This window comes from Parambassis ranga, chromosome 21 (assembly GCF_900634625.1).
Source record: "Parambassis ranga chromosome 21, fParRan2.1, whole genome shotgun sequence".
Lineage (NCBI taxonomy): Eukaryota > Metazoa > Chordata > Actinopteri > Ambassidae > Parambassis > Parambassis ranga.
Window position 1 is genome coordinate 19,365,057 of NC_041041.1, and position 14,599 is coordinate 19,379,655.

Sequence of the window (14,599 nt, forward strand, 5' to 3'; positions counted from 1 at the left end):
CAGACACAAATCAAAAATATGTACAACATCCACAAGTAAAGTGCACATACGGCAAAGTGTAATAAAAAGATAAAGCATTGGAAAATGGTTAAGATACAAATATATTAGGACTGCAGACTTTTAGGTTTCAGTTAAAAAGTTTGGCAATGGATTTTTAGAGAAAACAAAAGTAATATATACAGTGTGGACAGATTCATTTAATTAACGCAAAACTAATGTGTCTTTGACATGTGGAGCCTCCAACTCAAAAGACCACTACAATCAATGTTTTTTCACTCTAATGGGAAACATTTTCCTATCCATACTCAAGCTGATTATGCATCTTTCAGCCCATTCATTCTTGATTTTAAGCATCTGGTGCTCATCAACATCACTTTACCACTGTTCTTTTGAGTCTGCCACTTGTGTTACTTATGTCACAATTAACATGCCAGCAAAAGAAAAAAAAATCTGGCGACAGAGAACACAAAAAGAGAGATGGCTCAAAGTACTACATACTGTTCAGGAAATGGAGCTGAGTGACACAAAGAAGAGTGGTGTACTATGCAAACATGAGGAGAGACAGAAGAAGATTTACACATACAGAAAAAGAGAGGAACAATGTGCAAGAGACCTGGACAACTAACAGTGGAGAGACAAGTGTTTGGACTGAGAGAAAACATTAGACAGTGATAGAGGCCTAACTCTGACCTTCTCACGCTGACAGTGAAAGTCTCCAGAGCTCCGTTACCTCTAATCTCCTATGACAGTCACACATTACCACTAATCTCTGCTGACAGGCAGCCATGCTGAAACAGACTAAACTTCCTGCCTTAACAGTGTCTGGATCACACAGCAAAAAAGCTCCTTTGCAATTGAAGAAGGTCATACACACTGATGTGTCAATTCTGTTAGAAATAAAACTGGCAGAATGGGTGTAAGATACACTTTTCAAGTATTATACAAGCCTAAAGAACTGATGGACACCATTCAAACTGAGTAGGATGTTTCAATATTATCAACATGTTTGAAAATGGATGCACTATGCTGATGGACTGAACACAAGTTATACAGATTAGCATTAGCACGCTTCATTCAAGAAACATTTTGAAATCCACTCACACTCACTTGTATCGTATCTCTACTAAACAAGCATACGAATTGAAAAAAGACAGAGAGAAGATGGAACGGAAAAAGGAGTGGGATACTGAGAAAAAAAGGTCCGGCACATAGGTCTGCTCCAGGTAACAGTAACCAGACACAGACATCAGTTTTTGCTCTGCAGCCTGACAGAACACACACACTTCCTGTCTTCTCCTTCTCCTCATCTGACTGTCTTTCATCTGCAGCTTACTGTGTATCTCAGAGACAGTGCTGCCAACATTTCAGCCATCATGATTTCTTTATAGTCTTGTCCATCAAATCCTGTCCTTTGTCTGTAGAAGTTAACATCACCCTTTGTGTGTACAAAACATTCAATTTATGGGTCTGAAGCTAAGAATATACTGCACCTTCCAGATTCTTTTTTAAAGATTGTGTGCCAAGTATCATCCAAACTAAATCTGTTTCTCATTTAACATCAGTTGTGGCATTGACCTGCACTGACCTACAGGTTACATCTAAAAGGTAATGGGCTTCCCTGCATGACTCTTTTTTTCACTGCTAAATCAGAAGATGTCTTTGAAATAGAATGTAGACCATGTGACACTAAACCTTGGCATTTAACAGTCCCAGCCTGTTCTTCCAGTCAACAGTTGGGGGAATACAAAGAGCCAGCACTAGACTATTATGGATGCCAGAGTTTAAATGGAGTGACTTGTAAGCAGGACAGTTCTTTCTGTGGTTAAGTCTAGTGATGTAATGACAAATGCAGGAGCCTAACTGACGTTAAGCAGCTCTTCTAGAGAGAAGAGGGTCTAGGGGAAAAAGTATACAGACAGCTTTTGGTCCAGGTTGGAGCAAAGACATCCCCACTGGTAAAACAGAACAAAACAATTACTCACTGGACTTGAGTGCTGAGGAATTGACTTCAATCTCTCCTCCTGTGATTGGCTGGAAAACGGAAAGCTCAGCGTGGTAAAGGTCAGGGCTAGGGGCGTGGCTGGAGTTGGCCAATCCCCTCTGCTGGGCTTCCTGCTCCTCATACACCGCCATCAGCTGTAACAAAACAAAAACACAATCATTTAACATTTATAATAAAACACACGATTCACACCAGAATTTTCTATTTGCTTTTCACATAGAGAAGCTGCTTCAAGTACACAACCAGTGTGCTAAATGCAGTAAACTGCATTATAGAACATAAAGCAGTACACAGAGGTAGTGTGAATCTATTTAAAATGATAAAAAATCTACAGCAACAGATCAGCAAATCTTTTCAGACATTTCAGCCTGCACTGATCACATTTGTTCAAGTAAACCATAATATCATTTTTCTGTGGGTTTATGCATGTGTATGCACTCAACCTGAGTATTACCTTGTGGATGAGGACGCTATAGAGGACATTCAAGGAGCCCAGCATTCCCGCGACAAGAGTGTGTGTCTACTGGTTTGCAGCTGACTCCATTCGTGGTCCCTTACATGTGTGCTACACCCTGCTAGCTCTAACTGTGTTATATAGTGGAATCCCTGTCTATTGACTATTACACTGAGTCTGCGTTTAGCCTAACATAGCACAGAGCTTGTCAACACAGTGTTCTAGGGGCCTCCATGTAAAAGCTGAATAGACCTCTGTGTGTGCGCATGTATGTATGTGTGTCATGTCTATAGTGACCAAGAGTAAAGAAAGGGGACTTTGCCAGCAAAGCCAGAGGCTTCCTGGAACCCAGAAGTATGCAACATATAGATTCACATGCATCATGAGTGACTGCACTGCAGTTGCTTGGCTGCCTTGTTTGCAGAAAAAAGTGGAAGACCATTAAGCCAGAGCTAAAAAAAAAATAAAGGCAATATAAGAATTCAAATATAGCAATCGTTTTCAATTGAAACTATTTTATGTTTTGTTAAATGTATCAAACTATGTTGAACCCAATTAACTGAAGTAATTAATCTCTGATTTATTTACTGTCTATACACAGCATCATTAGGCAGAGAGCAAAATGGTGCTGAGTTACACAATATTGCAGCTCTCTCATCATCTTCCCATCCATATCTCACCAGCTATTCAGCACAACCAAGGCCTCTCAATTTCTCACATTCATGTTCTGTCACACTCCCTTTCTTCAACTGCCTAATTTCGGGCCTGATTTGCTGCCCCCATTGACCAGGGGGTTGTTGCCTAATTATTTTTCTAAATTAATCTTGAAGTGTGTATTGTCAATCTGATTTAACCACTCCTGAACAAGGCAGAGCTGCCCTGATCTTGACTCAAGCTGCCACAGTAGCCGATGCAGAACAGGAAGCATCATCAACCAGGTGCTGACTGTTTTTACAGACCACAAACATGGCAGCAACCAAAATACGCATGTAACTAGCTAGAATAAGGATTCAAGGATCTTTTATTGTTATACCAGCTCACCTTTACATGTTTATGGTCTGAAATAAGGCCTCGGGTCCGGGTTAAAGCCACAAAAGAAGAGCAGAGTATAAAAATAACATATAAAATATGCAATGTAGACCAAAATTTCCTCAACGTTGTAATAACAAGGCTTACCCAGGAGCTCGAAAAGCCGCTGCACCACTGTGTGCCGCCATCTTGGATCATCAATAAGAAGACCAACTCAGGACTTATGGCAACAACATGAGTGAATTTACTGTCTCATGCAAGATATGTTGCAAAAGGGCCAGAGCATTGATCACCCCACATAATTGTTTCTAAATCTGTGAGATCTCATGTCTGTGGAATCACCATGGAAATCGTCATGATTCTGTGGTATGTCATTATGATGTTTAGCTAAAATTGTCCTCATGTGTATGGTTTCCAATGTTTTTAAAATCATTTAAGAAAATCTGCTAGTGTGTAGGAAGCCTTACAAACTGTCCTGCTCCATCAAACCTAATTTGCTTTTTTCATGTTCTTTTTCTGTCTTACCACTCTTTACTTTTTTATTTACACAGTAATTTTCATTTGATGATGATTAGTTACAATTTTTATGACTATTCTGACAAGGTGCTTTTGTGCAAACTTTTGTCCAGCAGCTACTTGCAGAGATGGCAATTAGGAATAAAAGAACAGAAGAAGGGATACAGAGGTGGAGATGGGGTCAGATTTTTTTTTTCTATTAAAGAAGCATATTTTTGTATAAAAAGAGCTCCCATTTTTAACCAGTTTCAGTAAATCTGTCTGTTAGACAGCAAGCAGAAAAAGACTAATAGCTTCCAGATAAAAACGTGCACGGGGTGGCAGAGATTCTTAAAAAAGAACATCTAAAAGAATGGCTGGAAGAAAAATGTGTAGACAAATTCAACAGAGCCTTGCCAAGTCTCTTAAAAAGCAGAGGTGAAAAGAAAAGGAAAGACAACCAGATGAGACAGGGGAGGACTTTGCCTCTGTTCTGTTCGACAGGGGACTCAAAGACCTGCCAAACAAAATGACACCGCGGGCTGAGCATGCGAGGGAAAGAGGGGTGAGGGAGTCGGAGAGGTGAGACTGCACAGACTGAAAGCACAGAAAAAGAGAGAGAAATGGGCAAGAAGAACTGTGTGTGCGAGAGAGAGACTCGGAGGGGATTATAATGATAATAATGAGGAACACTGACAGATGTGCTGCACCGTAAAAACCTCTGGGATGTCAAAGAGTAAAGAGCAAAAAGCAAACCTGAAACTTGAGATCGTCTGAGAGTGTCACTGTGTCAAGTGCTGGTGCAATGATGTGTCCACTTTCAACAAAATGAAAAGTTACTGCCAACTGTGCCTCTGTTCTTCTTACACCAGCTAGTCCAGAGACACAGGTTAGATTTTATTTAAAGGTATCTCTTATAAGACAGATCATGATATAGTCTCTGATAATCAAGCACCGATACCACTGTGGGCCCACTTTCTACTATTACACATAACATTAATCTTCATCAGCTATTCTGTCACTAAAGTCAACTGACTCAAAGATGAAGATGCTGGTGAAATCCATTTTTTCCTGTCTTCCTTTATTTTCACTTTCAGCATCCTGTCAAAACACGCATTTTACTTTGATCATGTTGCTGACAAGCTGATGTAGAAATGCCTTTATCCATCTGTGGGCTTCAATTCTTCAGCTCAAAAATGCCATCTGAGCAAGAAATAATTTCATCTTTATTTGGGCTTAGGAATACTGTGGCAGTTTGCTCAAGTAAAAATGCCCAATGTACTGTTGGGTTTTCAAATGTACTGCCAAATATCCATGAGTGACACCTTCATAATAAATTAGTGAAGATAGTTCCCTTCTAGAACTGTACTGCCTGTAGCATTTGTCAATATTGTGTGGTCAAGACTAAGTTTACCTTAGGTAACTGAATGTTAATGTGTATGTGAGGTAACTGTGTGTGTGTGTGTGTGTCCCACCCACACAGGTGCAACAAAGCAGACAAAGCAGCAGGATATGTCAATACAATACATAAGACACATATTGCAAAGACACACACAGCCTAACTTGCAACCTCCAGGGGTGCCACTTGAGGATGGCCTCAAAAGGAAGCCAATCCCAATACATCCCCACATCAAAAGTAGAAACAAACATGTTTACAGCCTGGTACAGAAACTGCTCTGACCTCTGTAGATAATTTTCCTGTTCCTGGCAAATGTACAGGGGTTGAATTTTCATGTAAGTCACATTTAAATGTTACTGAGAGACAGTTGGTGTTGTCACATACTAACACCCTAGATCTTGGTCCATCTTTGGATTAGCTAGGAGTTAGGAAGACTCAAACAATGCCAAGATGGCAACGGCCACAGCCACAAGACTGGGTGATGATCTTTACAAATAAACTGTGTGCTGTATATTGTCCAATATTTTTTATGTACAGACTGAACCACAGTCTGCCAGTACCAAAAGAGCCTAATTCTCACTTTTTTTAAGTGTTACAAACACCGATGTTGCATCTTATACTATGCTATGTTACTGACAAATAATTGCCAGAAGATTGGTGCAAATGGATCCATATTTTAAAGATATTAGACGAATGCTACTCACCTATTAACTGTTGAAGAGAAACATTTTATTGTGCTGCACCTCATGTGCAACACAACATGGATGCTATTGTGTACATTAACATGCGTTATGTGTAACATGTGTGAGGGCTTAATGAAGTGCCAACTAGGTTCCTTTTATAAAAATTAAAAGAGCCCATCAAATTTCTCTAGATAGAATAATGCTGACAATTTTAAATGTGCAATATCACATCAGTGTACATATGTGCGTGCGCACACACTTTTTTTCACATGATATGCTTTTTAATCGGGTCGATTAGGGCTTGATTGATTAGTTTGCCATGAATCAATAAAATACTACAATCAGCCAAATGCATGAGCCTATACACTTCATGGACACAATGCTTGAACACACTCTCCTTCGAGCGCACACACACACACACAAACACAATCTTTAAATATGCTTGAGCTGTCTTCACACCACTGAGCTCTGATTTCCACTCAAAGCCACTTACAATAAAAAAATCTATGATGTGCACATGTGTGTGTGACATCTTATGGAGTAAGCAATGTAATCTAACTAAGCAATGACCACTCCATCACCAAAGCTTCAACAACAGGACAATTCACGACCACACCCGTCCATGCATGTGAAGAAGACGTGTGTGTGTGTGCAAAGGTCTGTGGCTAGTCAAGATAGCTTGCCTTGTGCAGATTATTTTATAGGCAAGCTGGAACTTTGCAGTCAGTTTGGGGTATTATGCATAAGAAAATGCATATATATTTAGGGTAAAATAATATATTTCCTTTCCTTGGCTATATGCTGATATAGTGCCAGCTGTGCTATTTGCTTCCTTCTAAAAAATAATGTTATTAATAAACACAATGAAAAGTGTCTCTTCAAGGTCCAGAAATTACACAGCTATTACTCTGATGCAACTGTTCTTTATAAAAAAGAAACCATGTCTGATCACACACACACACACAAACATGTACAGACACACACACTGATACACAGGATAGACTGACAGCTCCACCTAGCTCTGCATAATAGAAACTGCATGTGAACTGTATAATGAAGCTGTTGACCCCTACCACCACCATTACTGCTGTTGCCCTAACCTGCACACCTGGACACCTCTGGCCCTTAAGGTCTCTTATTTGATCATTATGCATGTTTGCTATTTAAACAACAGAAGTGTCTTCTTCCTGTGAGAAGCAAAGAAAAACGAAGACACACAATTTCATTTTATCTTACCACAGAAAGTCTCCATTGAAAAATCCCTTAGTGCAGAATGTGCACAACGTCCAAGCTTTCACACTATAGTGAATTTCTAAACATGTACAATGAGCCTCTAATACCGTGTCATTATCCTTCCATGTCTATTTGATGTAATGCCAAAGTTTAAAGGCATGTTATGTCTCATGACACAATTTCGGATGCATCTTCCACAAAGAGCTACTGTGAAGGCAGGTCTCTCCAGCAAGCACATAGCCCTTCTCTAAGCATGAGACATACGATTTTAAAAGCCCAGCACATTTCTGTGTGATGACCATAAAAATAGTTGTGAAGATCACAAAGAGAATTTGAATGAACCCTGAGGCAGGTCAGCTCTTCTATACTGGGGCTATGTACAAGTTGGCCTTTTCGTCTTTCATCAGCAGATATTCATGCTTAGCCCTGTTTTCCCCTCTGGCTTCACTTTGCTTCCTATCTTTTGCTTTTTCCTTTCCTCCTGGTTGCCTCCTTTCATTATCATTTTGCTTCCTCTCATTTACCCTGCCTCTGTCCTGTTCCTGTTGGTGCCATTTGTAGCCTTTATCACAGACACGCTCTTCAAATGAGTTGAGTTGTAGTGGTTCCTTACAAATCAGCTGATGTAAATCATCATGTTCCAGCACTTTGCTCTATTGGATACACCCACACACCAACAAAGAGCTTATTGATTAACACATGAATCTGATACACCCGTGCTCACTCTCTCAATCGTGATACTTTGTTTAACCCAACTATTTTATTCCCTGATGTAATTTTGTCCTCTGTCTCATTTGTTTTAATCACTTGTTCCATTTAAATATTTTATAGACAGAAGGTGAGTGAGGACAAGTCAAACATCAACAAAACATACCGTTATTATAACAACACTTGAGGACAGGGACTAAAACATCTACACACACCCACATCTGTGACCTCTCCGCTACAATCAATCCATCGCTGTGGCAATCGATAATTAGGGCGGTGTTGTCTCTGTATGAGGAATATGGATGAATTAAATTCACCTACTCAGCAGTTTAAGGTCTGTGTAAGTGTGCGTTTGTGTAGGTTTGTGTATGCTCACCCTCTATTGATCTGCAGTCACCTTACCTCTCCGTAGAGCAAGACAGACAGGAGTTAAAAGATAAATGGGGGATAGAAATACTGTGAAGAATGAGACACACAGCCATAAAGACATAGAGAGGGAGGGGGGAGGGTCACAGGAACACTATGTCAACTGATGCAGACAGCAAAGAGCCAGACAAAAATGCAGAAATATATTATATGGACATACTATTTAAACATAGAGAAACATTTTAGCTGTCAGAAGTAGAGCAGCCTCCATCACCGGCAGTACAAATGTTGAGTGAACTTCAGACAGACAAAACTTCAGAGTCTGCCAAAGTATAATGACAAGTTCTGTTTCCTCAGTTGTGCAGATGGTTGGTGTGCTTGTCTGCACTGATATTTGCATGAATGTACTGTGCACTTACTCTACATATATGCATTTATATTTGTGAAGAATATCTGTGTATGTGCATGTTGGTGCGTGTTAACCATCTACCAGTCATCTCCCTGAGGCTGTGTGTAGACCACATTTGGCCATATGGAACAGCATTATGGAGATACACAGTGGCACAGATGGACACATTCTGTGCAAGCCATATTCTCAATGATCTACCAGTAGCAGCCTAAATGACAGCACTCATAAACCAGAGGAGCCTGTTAACCAGAGAAAGCTACACAGAACGTAAATGAGGAATGGTGTATGAAACCATAGACACTGATAAGGATTTGAGAGGGTTACTTTGAACATTAAAAGGTGTTTGCAAGTGGTGATGGTGTCTCTGCATCCAACCTAAAGCTTGAACTGAGTAAGAAATATTACCTCTATGTTTCAGATCTTATCTTTCTCTTTTTAATATTTAATATTCTCTCCCTGATATAAATGAGGTTCTACAACACATCAGAACCTTTTTAGAACCTGTAGAAGACCATGCTACATTTAGTCGGCTATCACGTTCTGCATTAACATTAATCAGCAAACTGCTGATAGTGAAACTGGTGAAACCAAACAGCAACATTCAGGTTCAGCCATTAAACCAACAAGGAAGTGTGAAAAATTCCAGTTTACACAAACAGGAAGTTAAACCCTATTGACCCCTGTGGTCAGCAGAAAATGTTTTTTAAAAAACGATTCCAGTCTCCACTGAATAAGTATATATATATATATATATATATTTTTTTTTTTTATTCATATTAATATCAGGACTTAAGGGGACCACTGAATGACAGGTGTATGTTGCATCACAGTGCAAGCTTCCTGTTTCGCCACTGCCCACCTGCCTCAGCTCCAATCACACTCCACCTATATATTTAATAATAATATAATATATAATATAATATATTTTGATATATTTATGACGCTGCTAACATGGCAGTGCTCACAGTGTTCTGGGACATCCCACAGTAAATCAACACATCACTTCAAAACCCTACAGGCGACATCACAGATGATTTATCCATAGTTTTTTTTTTCTTTTTTCCTTGAAGCTCAATGGGTGAAACACGATTGCAAAAAGAAGAAACTGTTAAAAAAGAAAGAGTTATATCACCACTGTAGCAACTGTAGCCAGCAGTAAGGTGAATGGATGGTAAAACCTGAAGTGAGGCAGCTATGCATTATTCAGATCATTCAGGCATCTTTGAACTAATTGAATAAGCTTGTTGTTCAAGATTGTCTTTTTCACCATCAATGATGTTGTTAATCTACAATACAGGACTGAAAAATGGAACCATTACCATCAAGTACCAATTCCAAGTATCGGTACTGGTATAATTCCAAGTGAATGGTACCCAACACCAAACCAAATCAAATCTTTAAAGAAAAAAAAAGAAAAAAGTCTCAATGTCCCAATGTCATCCCTCATGAATATATTGTCACGTCCTTATTATTTATTGATGATAAAGCACAGAATCTTTTCTAAGTTGTCAATGTTAAAATCATTGTCAAGGTTTAGTGCTTCTATCCCCTGATAGCTCATTTATCCAGCCTTGGTTCTCTCATCCTCTCCTTCCCCCCTTCCACCATCTTATCTCAGTCGATTGGCTCTCCATATAACAATGAATGTCTGAGTGGCTTTTGAAGTAGGATTTGCTGTCTGTCAGATGTGACTGATTAGGCTACACACACACCATGTTCTCACATACATGTGAACACAGTCACTCACACACACATTCAAAGTGTTTTGATGATTGTTATCTGAGGATTATTGTGTCAAAATGCTAAGCAGTAATAACTGTCAGCTGACAGCCGTAAATCTGGATCAGTATACACATATCAATACAAACACACAGAAACACAAAGAAGAAAGTAGAGGACAGATTAAATCAAAAAAACATGTTATTAGCTTTCTAGAGTGGTAGCGATTAAATGCATGACAAACGCGATTTTGGTTTATGATCCTAAAATACAGATTCATTACAATGCACTTTGAAAAAAGTGTGCCCTTCTATACAATACAGGACTGCTGCTTTAGCCATCACATGTTGGAAATCTTTAAGCACTTTGGGGATTATGGGGTTAATTGTTGAAAGGTTGTCTCCTGACCCTCAGACAGCTTATCTGCTTTAGAACTAAAGAAGTACAATCAATCTCACCTTGCCACTCCAAAACACGCAGAGAAAATAAATACTTCTGCCGTCATTGTCCTTTTATACAAAAGGACGAATGTCTTATGAACATCTTAAACCAACAATTTCACCCGATAATCTAAATAACCCAAGGTAAATCTCACCATTTACTTCATACATATTTTTGATACAATGATAGAATTGCTTTCTTTGGTACTGTTTTACATTTTAAAAGGTAGGGTAGAGGTTAAAATCACCCTTCTTCACCAGCCAAAGCTAGCTTTAAACTCCCTGGTGGGTGTTTTTAGCTCTTTAAGCAATATCCAGAAACTTCAGCTGGATGAAGACACCAAATAAAAGACAATCCCATTTCTTTCAAATATAGTTCCAGGAAAAAAAACATCTTGTATTTAGGACAATACGGTACATATAGAGTACTTATACATACATTTTAAGTACAGATCCAGACATATTTGTCATAATTTCCTATTAAACAAGTGCTATTAGTAGTATCTGACAACAGCACCAGGCATGGTTTTAGCAGCAACTGCCAGTTTGTAAAAATATGTGACCAGTCTCATAGCAACAGCATGTAAGATGACCAGGTCTTCTCGCAGGCATCTGCTGAATGTTATCAGCCAAAAAATAAAGATGTCCGATGTCTTTAAATTCTGTTTAAAAACATTATTTCATACTTGGCAGATAAAATTCAACAAAATACAGCTGAGAACACATTAAAAGAAACAAGGTTTACTTGTAAAGCTGACCCTTTACAAACCTTGGGTGCATGTTTCTCCCATCCTGACTTTTACTCCTTTATTTCCTTTCTCCCACCCCTCCATCATACTGTCTTACCTCCACCTACTCAAGGTGAATGACAGAAATTATGTGACGCCTACTCAGGGAGCTGATGATCCGTGTGTGTGTATCCGTGTGTAGGGGTTAGGCAATTAAATGTGCCTGTTATCATCACTCACACATTCAGGGACAGGTTCACTCTTTGTAAAGCTCTCACCGCCTAGGGCATTACTCTGTAGTAAGTATTTAAATCTTTTTGCTGGTAGCTTTGTGTGTATGTGTGTGACCACATACACACACACAGTAAATCTCTCCCTAACATACCTACATACAGCTCACACACATCACATGGACAGCGCTTCTTCCTAAAAGGGTTGACATGAAAGGTGGTCGCTTTAACATCTCTATGATTGAGGTGAAGAGTAAGGCTTAAAGCCAACACAGTGATTACATTAGTCTTCCAAATAGATCATATCATCTATTCACAAGACCATAAATCCAATCCAGCTTGACACTAAATGATGTGTACTTAAAGGGACAATCCACCTTAATACAGACAGCAAAAGTACAGCTGCAGAAGTCTCATGTGAAGTTTTAGCATCCTGCAGCACAAAGCATGATACCTTCAAAGACTTCCATGGTAATGACTTAGAGGCTTTTCAAATCATTAGATCAAGTAGCAAATGATGCTGTCTCTGCTGCTATGCTGTAATCATAATGAACTACAGAATGGGACTGGTAGCATTTCAGAGGTTAAGTGTAAGGGATTTCTAAGCTGTATTCGCACTCAAAATCTGTAGGCTGTCATAATATCAGCTGATTTGACTGTTCTCATAATGCAAAAATTATTTTGACAGAAATATGTTCTGATATATCTTATGTTGCTGCTTGATATACTAACAGCTAGTGATGACTAAAGGTGAAAATAACTCCAGGTTTAGGAGTACGCTGATGAGTTGTTTTTTGAGCAAATGAAAATGTAATGTCAGCTTTAGGAATTTAATTTCATTTAAACAGATGGGCTTGTTTTAAATCTCTGATACAAAAACACAGCTATCACTAGCAAACAACAAAACCAGGGTTGTGTGAGTGCCAAAAGGTATAATATAAAAGGTATATTCACTTAAGGCTGTTGCTGTTAGAATTAACACTGACACTATATTTTCTCTTGCTCTTTAGGCGTTTGACCTTTTTGGAATCATAAAGTTTGTACCTCAGTTTATGTGGGGCCCAACCCTCACCTGAAACATGTCCAATGTCCATGCATTTTGATCCACTAGAGACTGGCCGCTGCAAACAATGACTATCAGCTGTCTGGACATACAAAGCAGCACTGCACTGCTGTCCTTGACTAGTGGTAGTGCATTACTCTTAAATTCCTCTGCACAGTCTTCTGCTGTATAAGTGGATATGAAGTTTGCAAAAACTGCAGCAAAAATTGCAGAAGTACAATTTGTGGTTTATAAAGCAACCCTGCAGGCCTTTTGCTGGACAATGAACAGTAAACCACAGAAGCTGGATATATAGCAGAAGGTGAAAAAATCCTATGGTGGATGAATGCTGGTTATAAATCAACAGTTTCCCTGTACAGATAAGGCAAAGACCTAATGTGTTGCTTTGTCCTCGTGAAGACTAATTAAATCCACACATTTCTTACAAACTATCAAGAGAGAAATAAAAGTTGAATGGAATGTGACACAGCTGGACCAACAGAGAATCTTATAAAATCCTAGTGGTTACTTATTCGCTCTTTCAGTCCATCCACACTCACATTCAGGCACTTCATTATGATAATTCATCATCAGAATGAATCTACAATGAGGTGCACTTCATAACAATAACAATTACTAACACACACACACACAATTTCATGCAGTACCATGTATTCATCTATTCTAGGTGGGTCCCAGGTGCAGATGTGTTTTCTTAATTAACAACCAAGGCCCATGAAGACTACAGGCTTCTCTGTTTATTACACTCGTAATTACCCCTTTCACTTCCACCCTGTGTGTTTAATTTCAACCACTATGTTAACCCTTTCTCCATCACTTAAAATCAATCTTCCATATTCTGCCGGGAAGCTCTCTCATGTTGTCACCTCATGCCCATCTCACACACTGTTACCATTAACCTCACATTTGTCTTTATTTCACTCTCTTCCATATTTCTTTAATTACCAGCCTCCGTCTGTCTTAGATTTTATTCACTCTAGCAATTAACCCCTTTCTCTCTCTCAACCCTTTGCTTCTCCTTTCATATGCTCTTACAAATTGCACCTATCTATCTCACTCTCCTAATGTTCTCTCTCCCTCTCTCCCTCCCTCCCTCTCCCTCCCTCTTTTTCACTCTCTCATCCTCCCATCTCTTACTTTCCACTCCCTTTCTCACAAATGCCATTACTCAATTAACCTCGCTTGGTTCCTGGCTAAGGGTCAACATATGTATCAGGTCTGAATCTCATCTGTGTGTGCCTTTGACAAATGGAGGGTCCACACATACACACACACACACACACAAGGTGTGACTCCAAAATGATTGGATTCATTAGAGAAAAGGGTGGAAGAGAGAGGTATGTGGTGAAGGGGAAAGAAGGGGGTAAGATGAACGAAGGGAGGCCAAAGAATGACTAAATACTGTTAGAGAACTCAGGGCACGGAAAAGAGAGACCAAGAAAAAGAAGCCAAAAAAGGAAGTATATGAAAAACAAGTATTGGTAAAAGACTGGCTTTAACTAGACCATTTAATAGATTGACAGGTGCTTCTAGCTAGAGCAGAGCAAGAGTGTAAAGAGAGGAAAAGGACAAATTGTGGACAGCACAAAGAGCTGGGAAAGAGTAGACATTTGAGAGAGAGCTTTTAAGTTCATTACAGTG

General features: G+C 39.2%; 1 protein-coding gene across 9 annotated transcripts in view; it reads right to left on the reverse strand.

Moving 5' to 3' along the window:
- The window catches only part of LOC114426019 (partitioning defective 3 homolog B-like), a 173,735-nt gene that overhangs the window by 136,334 nt on the left and 22,802 nt on the right, over positions 1-14,599 (reverse strand). For all 9 annotated transcript variants that reach the window (XM_028393119.1, XM_028393122.1, XM_028393121.1 and 6 more), the window contains one exon: positions 1,983-2,136. In XM_028393119.1, the coding sequence (XP_028248920.1) occupies positions 1,983-2,136 (154 nt within the window). The remainder of the gene's footprint in view (positions 1-1,982; positions 2,137-14,599) is intronic.